The sequence below is a fragment of the Jaculus jaculus genome, chromosome 10 (genome assembly GCF_020740685.1).
Source record: "Jaculus jaculus isolate mJacJac1 chromosome 10, mJacJac1.mat.Y.cur, whole genome shotgun sequence".
In the NCBI taxonomy this organism is placed as follows: domain Eukaryota; kingdom Metazoa; phylum Chordata; class Mammalia; order Rodentia; family Dipodidae; genus Jaculus; species Jaculus jaculus.
In genome coordinates, this window is record NC_059111.1 from 115,697,893 (window position 1) to 115,711,253 (window position 13,361).

The window sequence follows — 13,361 nt, forward strand, 5'->3', positions numbered from 1 at the left end:
CCCTCTTTTTTTTTTTTTGTTTTTCCGTGGTAGGGTCTCACTCTAGTCTCGGCTGACCTGGAATTCACTATGTAGTCTCAGGGTGGCCTTGAACTCACAGTGATCCTCCTATCTCTGTTTCCTGAGTGCTGAGCTTAAAGGTGTGCGCCACCATGCCCAGCTCTTTTTGTTTTTTCGAGGTAGGGTCTTGCTCCAGCCCAGGCTGACCTGTAATTCAGTATGTAGTCTCAGGGTGGCTTTGAACTCAGGGTGATCCTCCTACATCTGCCTCCCAAGTACAGCTATTAAAGTTATTTGCCAACACATATGGCTGTTTAAAAAAAAATTTTTTTTTTTGAGGCAAGTCCAATAGATCGGCCTTTTTTTAAAAAAAATGGGGTGGGGGGAGGAGGAGGAGGAGAGAATTGGTGTGCCAGGGTCTCCAGGCATTGCAATTAAACTGTAGACACATGTGCCATCTTGTACACATGTATGACCTTGTGTACCTGACCTACGTGGAACCTGGAGAGTTGAACATGGGTACTTAGGCTTCACAAACAAGTGCCTTAACCTTTAAGCCATCCCTCCAGCCCATCTTTTGATATTCTTACATCAGCATCTGATACAATGTAAACAGACAAAACCTGAAGGTTGAGTTTGATTTATTTTTGGTTAGGAACAGATTAGTAATACAGTAGTTAGTCATTCCATTGTTTTTTGCAACCCCTTATCAGAATATGCTAAAACATTTAGTATCAGTATTTATGGATGAAAGGCTAGTTCTTATTCCAATAAAATGGCAATTCTAGTAATGAAGAAGGTAATGTAGGAATGGATTTATATTCACGGGAAGGTATTCTTATTTTCTTGTAGATATTTCTGAAAATGAAAATTTAAGGTTAGCATGTTGAACCTTTCTGTGCATTTCCAGTATTAAACTTAAAAATTACTGCTCTTTTTTTTTTCCTTTTTGGTTTTTTGAGGTAGGGTCTCACTCTAGCCCAGGCTGACCTGGAATTCACTATGGAGTCTCAGGGTGGCCTCGAACACACAGTGATCCTCCTACCTCTGCCTCCTGAGTGCTGGGATTAAAGGCGTACACCACCACGCTTGGCCCACTGCTCATTTTTAATGTGGTATGATATCTGAATGCACTCATTGAGATATCTTATTTCTTTCAGTGATTCTAGATATAAAAAATTAGTATCCTGGTCATTGTATTTCTGTTCTCTTAGTAGGAATCATGACAATTGCCCAGCATAAGGAAGTATGGTGAATTACATATGTTCAGTGGTGATTGAACTCAAAATTATCACCAGATGCGATACTCTAGTATTGGAGAAGGTCTTAATGCTAGTTAGCAGACTTCTCATAGTGAATGTTGAACCCAATAGTTCTCTTTGTTTACTGAATGACCTAAAGTTTTATCTTATATGTTAGGGTATATAAGCCCCAAATCATACATATGACATTTATTTTATTCAACATTCTTCTGCTTTAGGTGTTTTTTTTTTTTTTTCCAAGGTAGGGTCTTACTGTAGCCCAGGCTGACCTGGAATTCTCAGGGTGGCCTCGAACTCACAGTGATCGTCCTACTTCTGCTTCCCCCAAGTGCTGGGATTAAAGGTGTGCACCACCATGCCCAGCTCTGTTTTAGTTTAAGCTATGATGCCACCTCTCCTCTTCCCTGTGCCTCTGGTGTTTGCTTTCACCTAAAAAATATTTATTTATTTATTTATTTATTTATTTATTTATTTATTTATTTATATGAGAGAGAGGGTGGGGGAGAGGGAGAGAATAAGAGAATGAGAATAGGGACACCAGGTCCTCCAGCCACTGCAAACAAACTCCAGACACATGTGCCACCATGTACATCTGGCTTATATGGGTACTGGGGAATTGAACCTGGGTCCATAGGCTTCACAGCAAGCACCTTAACTGCTAAGCCATCTCTCCAGCCACTGCTTTCACTTTCACTTCTGATCTGTAAGGCAGTCTTAGTCAAGACTCCTTGTAGCATCTGTCACTTGTCAGGGAGACCAGAAGAATGCCACAGCTCGGCTGTTCCCCTTCCCCTCCCTCTCTTTTCACACTCTGTAGTGTTTCAGTTTCTCTGGAAATAATCATCTATGCATAGAATTAACTGCTACCTTTGCTGTGTCAGTTCTCTGTTAAGATGAAACACATTAAAATGGAATAATCCAAGTTGTGTTTTGTAAGCATTTAAGTGAAGCCAAAGGACATATTCACTTATATATTGAAATAAAAATCATGGTTCCTGGGTAGAGTTAGATCTAAAATACAAATTAGGGCTGAAGAGATGGCTCAGCTGTTAAGGCACTTGCTTGCAAAGCTTAAAGGTCCATGTTCAATCCCCAGTGCCCATGTAAAGCCAGATATACAAAGTGGCATATGCAATTGGAATTCTTTTGCAGTGGCAGGAGGTCCTGATGTGATCCCCTTCCCCCTTCTCCCTGCAAATAAATACAAATATTTAAAATAATATAATAAAATTAGAGAGCATAAAAATGATTTACAACTATAATTTTAATATTTCTTTATGGTTTAGAGAATATTTTATAGTTGTTAATTATATGAAATTATGTGTTACCCACTTCAATGTGATATTGCAAATGACAGGTGAATTTTAAGTTTTATGGCATTTTCTACTTAATATATAAAAATACATTAGGCATTTATTATATTTCAATTGTTATGAATTAAAATGAATTTTCTACTCACATTTTGACAGCTATTTATCTTGTTTAATGTTATTTTCAGAGACCGATCACCTCAGCAGAGTGTGGTGTCCTGTGTCAGTGTAAGCACTCAGACTGCTGCGGAGGACCAAGCTGGTAAATTATGGGATGAACTCAGCCTGGTTGGCCTTCCAGATGCCATTGATGTTCGAGCTTTATTTGATCCTACAGGTAAGCATTGCTCTTCACTAATTGTCTCTTGGTTTTGGAGTCACTAACATGTCAGGCAGTATAAACTTTTTTTTGTTTGTTTTTTTAGTTTTGCAAGGTAGAGTCTCTGGCCCAGGCTGACCTGGAATTCACTGTGTAGTCTCAGGGTGGCCTTGAACTCACGGCCATCCTACTTGTGCCTCCTGAGTGCTGGGATTAAACGTGTGTGCTACCATGCCCAGCATAAACTTTCTAATAGTAAATATTTTCCATGTAGAAATTATTATGATCATATATATTGTTAAAATGCCATTAATAAATATACCTGGCTAGGAAAAATGTCTAACTATGTTTAGTGCCTGATTTATTAAAATTTTCACAGTACCAGCACTGGAGTGGATGCTTTTATAGACATTTCCTGTTTACTCTATAAATAGCAATGGATGGTTATATACAGATTTAAAGGTATATGTGCAACCTTGTATTTCCTGGGTGGGTGTAAAGCACAGAAGGTGTTGGATCCCTTATTCCAGTGACTCACAGGATATGGTACCATTGGAAGGTTAAGTCACTCTCATGCTATGTAGTCAGCTTGCCTGTGGGCTGATAGTAGGTCAAATGCTATATGATAGGGACTATGCTGGATGGTTGCTCTTGCTTGAAATGGCAAGACTGGAAATCTAGGTACTGTTAGTATGTGTAGCAGACAGATTCAGGTTCACTGAGATGAACTTCCAGACCAGGCACAGTTACGGAGGAAGGGATTTATTGAAGCTTACAGATCCAGGGGAAGTTCCATAATGGCAGAAGAAGCTGGCGTGCCTTTACAGGTCCAAGCAGACAGAGAGAAGCACAAGCCTAAAAGCCAAAAGCCACAGCACACTTCAGGAACTCCAGCTAGGCACACTTGGCATATCTTTAGATTGAAATCTGAAACCCACCACCACAACTTAAGATCCACCCAGTGACATTGCCTCCAGCCAGGTAGCCATCACATGCAAACTACAAACAATAAAGAACTGAGTATATTAGGGGCCATCTATTCAAATTATCACAGTATGTCATCAACCAAATATTGAATGATGTCAATTTCATTTTGTGTAAAGATACCAAATAAGACATAGTATTTAAAAGAAATGACCAGAAGTAATTTAGCTTGATTAAGAAATATTTATTAATGCAGTAATTCCCAAATTTTTGTGTGTTTATCTCCTGGAAGGCTTACTATTACTGGGCAACACTCCACTTTTGATTCATTGTGTCTCGTTTGTGACCTAAGAGTCTGCATTTCTGATTGGTATTAATGATGCCAGGTGCTGTAAGAAGTTTCCTGGTTAGTGCTGGTACCATCCGATCACAGTCTGCATCACTTTGAGAAGGGCTACTTAATGGCACCACAAATGTAGGGTGCATTGTAGATTTACATACTACAGTTAATTTTGAAGACTTGTCTTCATTTATTTGTGTTTTTTTTTGGGGGGGGTGGAAGGTTCTTTTTTAAAAAAATATTTTATTTATTAGAGAGAGAGTATGAGGTAGAGAGAAAGAGAGAGAATGGGCATGCCAAGGCCTCTAGCCACTGAAAGCAAACTCCAGATGCATGACCCCCCTCCCCAGGCATCTGGCTTGTGTGGGTCCTGGGGAATTGAACTGGTGTCCTTTGGCTTTGTAGGCAAATGACTTAACCACTAAGCCATCTCTTCAGCCTTTTTTTATTTATTTTTATTTTTATTTGACAGAGAAAAAGAGGGAGGGAGAGAGGGAGAAAGAAAAAATGAGAATGGGCATGCCAGGACCTCTAGCCACTGCAAACAAATTCCAGATGCATGTGCCACCTTGTGCATCTGGCTTACATGGGTCCTGGGGAATCCAACCAGAGTCCTTTGGCTTTGCAGGCAAATGCCTTAACCGCTAAGTCATCCCTCCAGCCCTTACCCCCTCCCCTTTTTTAAGAAACTTTATAGCCTGGAACTCAGACTGACCTTGACTATGGTCTTCCTCCTGCCTCAGCCTCCCAAGGGCTGGGATTGTAGGTATGTGCCACCACACCCAGCTTACATTAATATTTTCTGTTTTCTTGTTCCTTTTCCATTTTAGGCACTTGTTGGGCTCATCACCGTTGTGTGGAGTGGTCCCTGGGAATCTGCCAGATGGAAGAACCGTTGTTAGTGAGTGTGGACAAAGCTGTTGTCTCAGGGAGCACAGAAGTGAGTAAGAAGGAGCAAATATTGAACCTGTAGTTTTCTAATATGTATTTTACCCAACACAATTCACTTGGAAGAATTATAAGAGAAATGCGTACCTATAATATTAAAACCCTCAATATGGGAAGTTGGTATTTTATATCAGGGTTGATTAATTCAGACTAGTAGAATATAATAAGTAGTATATTGTTATTCATAAAAATGTATTTAAATCAGAAACTATCATTTACAAAAATATTTTTTATTTATTATTTGAGAGAGTGAGCAGATTGAGAGGGAGACTGGCCTGTAGCCAGTGCAAATGAACTTCAGACACATGTGACAACTTGTGCATCTGTCTTACGTGGGTCCTGAACCTGGGTTCTTTGGCTTTGTAGGCATGTACTTTAACTGCTAAGTTCTCTCTCCAGCGCAGAAACTATCATTTTTTTAAAATAGGGTTTAGTAACTACATTTATACATTCATGTGGTTATTTTTTAAATGAAAACTATTTAAATTTTTTTGCTTATTTTTATTTATTTATTTGAGAGCGATAGAGAGAAAGAAAGAAAGAAAGACAGATAGAGTGAGTGAGAGAATGGCCGCACCAGGGCCTCCAGCCATTGCAAACGAACTCCAGACGCGTGCGTCCCCTTGTGCATCTGGCTAATGTGGGTCCTGGGGAATAGAGCCTTGAACCGGGGTCCTTAGGCTTCACAGGCAAGCGCTTAACTGCTAAGACATCTCTCCAGCCCAAACGAAAACTATCTGATAAAGATTTAAATTAAGAGAAGAGCTGGGTGTGGTGGCACACACCTTTAATCCCAGCACTCAGGAGGCAGGGATAGGAGGATCATAGTGAGTTTGAAGCCAGCCTGAGGCTAATTCCAGGTCAGCCTAGACTAGAGCAAGACCTTACCTCACATAAATAAATAAATAAAATAAAATAAGAAAAGACCTCCCCTCCCAAAAAAGGTATTAAAAAAAAAAGAAATGATTTAGGGCTGGAGAGATGGCTTGGTAGTTATAGCTCTTAACTACAAAGCCAAAGGACCCAGGGTTGATTACCCAGCACCCATGTAAACCAGATGCACAAGGTGGCACATGTGTCTGGAGTTCATTTGCAGAGGCTGAAGGTTCTAGCGCATCCATATTCTCTTTCTCTTTCAAAATAAAAAATGTTTAAAAAATAAAATAAGAGACAATTTTTATCCATAACATGGACTAAAACATCGATGGCAATATTTCTTTTTGATTTGATTGGCAGTTCAGTTATTATTTTTGGCATTATCCCAAAGTATTATGCACATATCATGTCATTTTTTCTTTTTAAAATATTTATTTATTTATTTGTGAGCAGAGCTATAGAGAGATAGAGTGGGGGAGGGAGAGAGAGAAAGGAAGTTGGCCACAAGGACCTTCTGCTACTGTGCATGAACTCCAGAAGATGCATGTGCCACTTTGTGCAACTGGCTGTATATGGGTACTGGTGATTCAAACCTGGCCACAAGCTTCTGTAGTTCCAGCACAGTGATGACAAGTGTTGGGGGGACAGGAGGATTTCCTGGAAACTCACGAACCAGCTAGCCTGGTGAACACACAGCACACAGCAAAGGGAGAGAGAGACCGTCTCTCAAAAGAAGGTGGGAGACGAGGACCAATATCTGAATATATTCTGATCTGCTCATGAGCAGGGCAGCACACACATGCATGCTTGCACTCCCACACAGCACAAAACTAAGAAAAATGACAAAAAAAGTAAAAAAATAAAATAAAAAGTGAGGAAGATGGGTCTCACTGACAAAATTTCAAACATACAACAACACCTTTGTTGAAAAAGCAAAACAGGCACTGCCATACTTTGGTGGAAGTAATTCACATTGATTTCTGTGTTCTGGAAGAAATGTTTGTTCTTGCAAGGTAAGTTTCTCATGGACATGCCTCAAACTATATACAGATGTGTACTACTAACAGTTAGTTATTTATTTGAGAATCTAGTTTTCAGTATATTCGAAATAAACTAAGTTACCCACATACATATGTTATTGATATGGTTGAATAAACCATGAGATGTAGTATGGTGTAGCTGTCAGAACGCATTGAGGAATCTTTCTGAAGTGACGTGCTTTGGTTCCATCTTATATTACTAAGTGAACAATAAGTGAGAAATAACACTTATGGTATGCTGCTCTTTGTGTGAGAAAGAGGCACAAAAGAAAGTAGAAATACATATTCTTTTTTTCTGAGGTAGAATCTCATTGTAGCCTAGGCTGACCTTGAATTCACTATGTAGTCTCAGCCTATATCCAGACTCATAGCAATCTTCCTACCTGGGCCTCCCAAGTGCTGGGATTAAAGGCATGTACCACCATGCCTAGCCATCTTCCTTTTTGATATCCCAGATGGCTGTATGTAATATGACGGCTCAGACAATTGTTTTCATTTATTATTGGGGTTACCTTTTGTTACTGGGATAAAGTATTCAATTAAAAGCAGCTAATGGGAGGTATGTCTTGAGGGGAAGCTCCATGGTGGCAAGAAAAAGATGGGAGAGCAGAGGCTGGACATAACCTTGCCAACATCAGGTGGACAGCAGAGCAGGAAAGTGAGCTGATCGAACATTGGTAAGGTAAGGGCAAGTAAACTCCAAGATTCACTCCTAGCAACACACATCCTACTTGGCAAGGCTGTATTTCTCAAATTACTATCGGCTGGGGACCAAGCATGCAAAACTCATGAGTTTATTATGGTGGACACCCAGTTCAAACCACAACATTTATCATTTTCTACCTATGTGTAACAAAGATTTGTAGTATAAGAGTTACTTCTTCAGTAAACATGTACATAACATTTTCCAGTAAAAGGCAGAATTGGGCTCATGTGTTTGAATGGTTAACATTTATTACTGTAATGTGTCATGGATATAAATATCAAAGGTTTTGAGCTGGAGAGCTAGATGGCTTAGCAGTTACGGCGCTTGCCTGCAATGCCAAAGGACCCAGGTTCCATTCCCCAGGACCCGCATAAGCCAGATGTACAAGGTGGTGCATATTTTTGGAGTTCGTTGCCAGTGGCTGGAGACCCTGACACACCCTTTCTCTTTCTCCTATCTGCCTCTTTCTCAAATAAATAATAAACTATTTTTTAAAAAGATTAAAGGTTCTAATGGGTCTGGAAGAATCCATGTGTTGGCATCTTTATTCTTCCTGTATAAGGGGTTATACACAGTACTTTATTACTCTAGTAGTCAAAATAAAGCAACATGCATGTGATATCCCAGGAAGGTGAAAGTTTTTATTGAGGGCTGGTGACTCCTGAAGTAGCATGGGTGAGATTTTCAGACTCAGGATGAGCCAAGTAGTTTCCTTGGTCTGGGCATGGTGAACTGTGCTCATCACTTCGGGAACCTCTTCAAGCTTGCAGAGTTAGCTGACCAGCCAGGAAAAGGAAAGGAATGGCCCCAAGCCCACTAACTGCACCTTTTCTTGCCTGGCACTATAATTGAAAATGACTCAATTTCAACATGTCTGAAAGACTACATTAAGTGCTGTGTGGTCTATTGTGCTGGGTTATGCACAGTTACAGGTATGCTCTACAGCCAGTGATTATACAAAACAGCTTTGTAACTTTGAACACAGTATAGATATATAATCTCAAAGATACTTAGGTCTGCAAATAGCAGAGAAACTTTATAATTTGAAATATGCTTTATGTGATACTAATATGCCATGCATTTCATCCTTTTACTTCCCCTTACATGCTTTTTTTGTTTGTTTTTTTTTTTATTTTTTTAATTTTTATTAACATTTTTCATGATTATAAAATATATCCCATGGTAATTCCCTCCCTCCCCACCCCCACACTTTCCCGTTTGAAATTCCATTCTCCATCATATTACCTCCCCATTACAATCATTGTAATTACATATATACAATATCAACCTATTAAGTATCCTCCTCCCTTCCTTTCTCCACCCTTTATGTCTCCTTTTCAACTTATTGGCCTCTGCTACTAAGTATTTTCATTCTCACGCAGAAGCCCAGTCATCTGTAGCTAGGATCCACATATGAGAGAGAACATGTGGCGCTTGCCTTTCTGGGCCTGGCTTACCTCACTTAGTATAATCCTTTCCAGGTCCATCCATTTTTCTGCAAATTTCATAACTTCATTTTTCTTTACCGCTGAGTAGAACTCCATTGTATAAATGTACCACATCTTCATTATCCACTCATCTGTTGAGGGACATCTAGGCTGGTTCCATTTCCCAGCTATTATAAATTGAGCAGCAATAAACATGGTTGAGCATGTACTTCTAAGGAAATGAGATGAGTCCTTTGGATATATGCCTAGGAGCGCTATAGCTGGGTCATATGGTACATCAATCTCTAGCTGTTTTAGGAACCTCCACACTGTTTTCCACAATGGCTGGACCAGATTGCATTCCCACCAGCAGTGAAGAAGGGTTCCTTTTTTTCCACATCCCCGCCAACATTTATGATCATTTGTTTTCATGATGGTGGCCAATCTGACAGGAGTGAGATGGAATCTCAATGTAGTTTTAATCGGCATTTCCCTGATGACTAGTGACGTAGAACATTTTTTTAGATGCTTATATGCCATTCGTATATCTTCCTTTGAGAACTCTCTATTTAGCTCCATAGTCCATTTTTTGATTGGCTTGTTTGATTCCTTATTATTTAACTTTTTGAGTTCTTTGTATATCCTAGATATTAATCCTCTATCAGATATATAGCTGGCGAAGATTTTTTCCCATTCTGTAGGTTGCCTCTTTGCTTTTTTCACTGTGTCCTTTGCGGTGCAAAATCTTTGTAATTTCATTAGGTCCCAGTGGTTAATCTGTGGTTTTATTGCCTGAGCAATTGGGGTTGTATTCAGAAAGTCTTTGCCAAGACCAATATGTTGAAGGGTTTCCCCTACTTTTTCCTCTAGCAGTTTCAAAGTTTCCGGTCTGATGTTAAGGTCTTTAATCCATTTGGACTTAATTCTTGTACATGGCGAGAGAGAAGAATCTATTTTCATCCTTCTGCAGATATTTATCCAGTTTTCAAAACACCATTTGCTGAAGAGGCCGTCTCTTCTCCAATGAGTATTTTTGGCATTTTTATCGAATATCAGGTGGCTATAGCTACTTGGGCTTACATCTGGGTCCTCTATTCTGTTCCACTGATCTACATGTCTGTTTATGTGCCAGTACCATGCTGTTTTTGTTATTATGGCTCTGTAGTGTAGGTTAAAATCAGGTATGGTGATACCACCAGCCTCTTTTTTGTTGCTCAGTATTATTTTAGATATTCGAGGTTTTTTGTGATTCCAAATGAATTTTTGGATTGTTGTTTCTATTTCCATGAAGAAAGCCTTTGGAATTTTGATAGGGATTGCATTAAATGTGTAGATTGCTTTAGGTAAGATTGCCATTTTCACGATATTGATTCTTCCAATCCAGGAACAAGGGATGTTTTTCCACTTTCTAGTGTCTTCTGCAATTTCTCGCTTCAGTGTTTTAAAGTTCTCATTGTATAGATTCTTTACTTCCTTGGTTAGGTTTATTCCAAGGTATTTTATTTTTTTTGATGCAATTGTGAATGGGAATGATTCTCTGATTTCATCCTCTGTGTGTTTGTTGTTAGCATATTTGAAGGCTACTGATTTCTGTGTATTTATTTTGTATTCTGCTACATTGCTGTAGGTTTTGATCAGCTCTAACAGCTTGCTAGTAGAGTCTCTAGGGTCCTTTATGTATAGAATCATGTCATCTGCAAATAATGGTAACTTGATTTCTTCCTTTCCAATTTGTATCCCTTTTATGTATGTCTCTTGCCTTATTGCTATGGCTAAGACTTCCAAAACTATATTAAATAGAAGTGGGGACAGTGGACACCCTTGTCTTGTTCCTGATTTTAGTGGAAAAGCTTCCAGTTTTTCCCCATTTAGTAATATGTTGGCTGTAGGCTTGTCATAAATAGCCTTTATTATATTGAGATATGTTCCTTCTATTCCCAGTCTCTGTAGGACTTTTATCATGAAGGGATGTTGGATTTTGTCAAATGCTTTCTCTGCATCTAATGAGATGATCATGTGATTTTTGTCCTTCAACCCATTTATGTAATGTATTACATTTGTAGATTTGCGTATGTTGAACCATCCCTGCATCCCTGGGATAAAGCCTACTTGGTCAGGGTGAATGATCTTTTTGATATACTCTTGTATTCTGTTTGCCAATATTTTGTTGAGAATTTTTGCATCTATGTTCATGAGGGAGATTGGTCTGTAATTTTCTTTTTTTGTTCTATCTTTGCCTGGTTTTGGTATCAGGGTGATGCTGGCCTCATAGAAGGAGTTTGGTAGAATTCCTTCTTTTTCTATTACCTGGAAAAGCTTAAGAAGCAATGGTGTTAGCTCTTCCTTAAAAGTCTGGTAAAATTCAGCAGTGAATCCATCCGGGCCTGGGCTTTTTTTAGTTGGGAGATTATTGATAACTGTTCGGATCTCCATGTTTGTTATAGGTCTATTTAAGTGATTAATCTCATTTTGATTTAATTTAGGTAGGTCATATAGATCAAGGAAATCATCCATTTCTTTCAGATTTTCATACTTTGTGGAGTATATGCTTTTGTAGTATGTCCCTATGATTTTTTGAATTTCTCTGGAATCTGTTGTGATGTTGCCTTGTTCATCTCTGATTTTATTAATTTGTGTCTCTTCTCTCTTTCTTTTGGTCAGATTTGCTAAGGTTTATCAATCTTGTTTATCCTTTCAAAGAACCAACTCTTTGTTTCATTAATTCTTTGGATTGTTCTTTTTGTTTCTATTTCATTAATTTCTGCCCTAATCTTTATTATTTCTTCCCGTCTACTACTTTTTGGTTTGCCTTGTTCTTCTTTTTCCAAGGCTTTAAGGCGAAGCATTAGGTCGTTTACTTGCGACCTTTCTAATTTCTTAATATAGGCACTTAAGGCTATAAATTTACCTCTTAGAACTGCCTTCATTGTGTCCCAGAGATTTTGGTATGTTGTGTTCTCATTATCATTTGACTCTATAAATTTTTTGATTTCCTTTTTGATTTCTTCATTGACCCACTCATCATTTAGTAGTGTATTTTTTAGTTTCCATGATTTTGTGTATGCTCTATAGCCTTTCTTGCTACTGATTTGTAGTTTAATTCCATTGTGGTCAGATAGACTGCAAGGAATTATTTCAATTTTCCTGAATTTGTTAAGATTTGCTCTGTGTCCTAATATAAGGTCTATTTTAGAGAATGTTCCATGTGCTGCTGAGAAGAATGTATATTCTGCAGCCTTTGGATGAAATGTCCTGTATATATCTGTTAGGTCCATTCCTTCTATGACCTCATTTAGTCCAGATGCCTCTCTGTTTATTCTTTCCCTGGATGACCTGTCAATTGGTGAGAGTGGGGTGTTAAAGTCACCCACCACCACTGTGTTTGGTGTTATCTGTGACCTTAGTTCTAATAGTGTTTGTTTGACGAATTTGGGAGCCCCCATGTTAGGTGCATATATGTTTAGGATTGTAATGTCCTCCTGTTGGAGTGTACCCTTAATCAATATAAAGTGACCTTCCTTATCTTTCTTGACTAACGTCGGACTAAAGTCTACCCTGTCTGATATTAGGATAGCAACCCCTGCTTGTTTTCTAGGCCCATTTGCTTGAAACACTGTCTTCCAACCTTTCACCCTAAGATAATCTCTATCCTTTGTAGAAAGGTGAGTTTCTTGGAGACAACAAATTGTAGGATCCTGCTTTTTAACCCAGTCTGCAAATCTATGTCTTTTCGTTGGGGCATTGAGGCCGTTGATATTAAGAGATATTATTGAAAGGTGCGTATTTATGTTTGCCATTTGTGTGTGTGTGTGTGTGTGTGTGTGTGTGTGTGTGTGTTACTGGTTCTATCTGTGCTCTCTTCTGTTAACTGGTATTTGAGTATAGCTTGTTTTTTCTAGGTTCCTTATATGTATGCTTTTCCTTTTGTTCAGCATGGAGGATTCTATCAAGTATTTTCTGTAGAGCTGGTTTTGTCTTCAAATACTCCTTTAACCTGCTTTTGTCATGGAATGTCTTTATTTCTCCATCTATTTGAATGGATAACTTTGCAGGATAAAGTAACCTTGGTTGACAGTTGTTATCTTTCAGAACTTGGAATATATCACTCCAAGCCCTTCTGGCTTTAAAAGTTTGTGTTGAATAATCTGCTGTAATCCTGATGGGCTTGCTTTTGTAGGTAACTTGATTTTTCTCTCTAACTGCTTTCAA

General features: G+C 38.7%; 1 protein-coding gene across 15 annotated transcripts in view; it reads left to right on the top strand.

Annotated features, from left to right (window-relative positions):
• The window catches only part of Kmt2c (lysine methyltransferase 2C), a 326,532-nt gene that overhangs the window by 138,609 nt on the left and 174,562 nt on the right, over nucleotides 1-13,361 (top strand). For all 15 annotated transcript variants that reach the window (XM_045160005.1, XM_045160010.1, XM_045160012.1 and 12 more), the window contains exons 5-6: nucleotides 2,761-2,909; nucleotides 4,986-5,095. In XM_045160005.1, coding sequence (XP_045015940.1) covers nucleotides 2,761-2,909; nucleotides 4,986-5,095 — 259 coding nt within the window. The remainder of the gene's footprint in view (nucleotides 1-2,760; nucleotides 2,910-4,985; nucleotides 5,096-13,361) is intronic.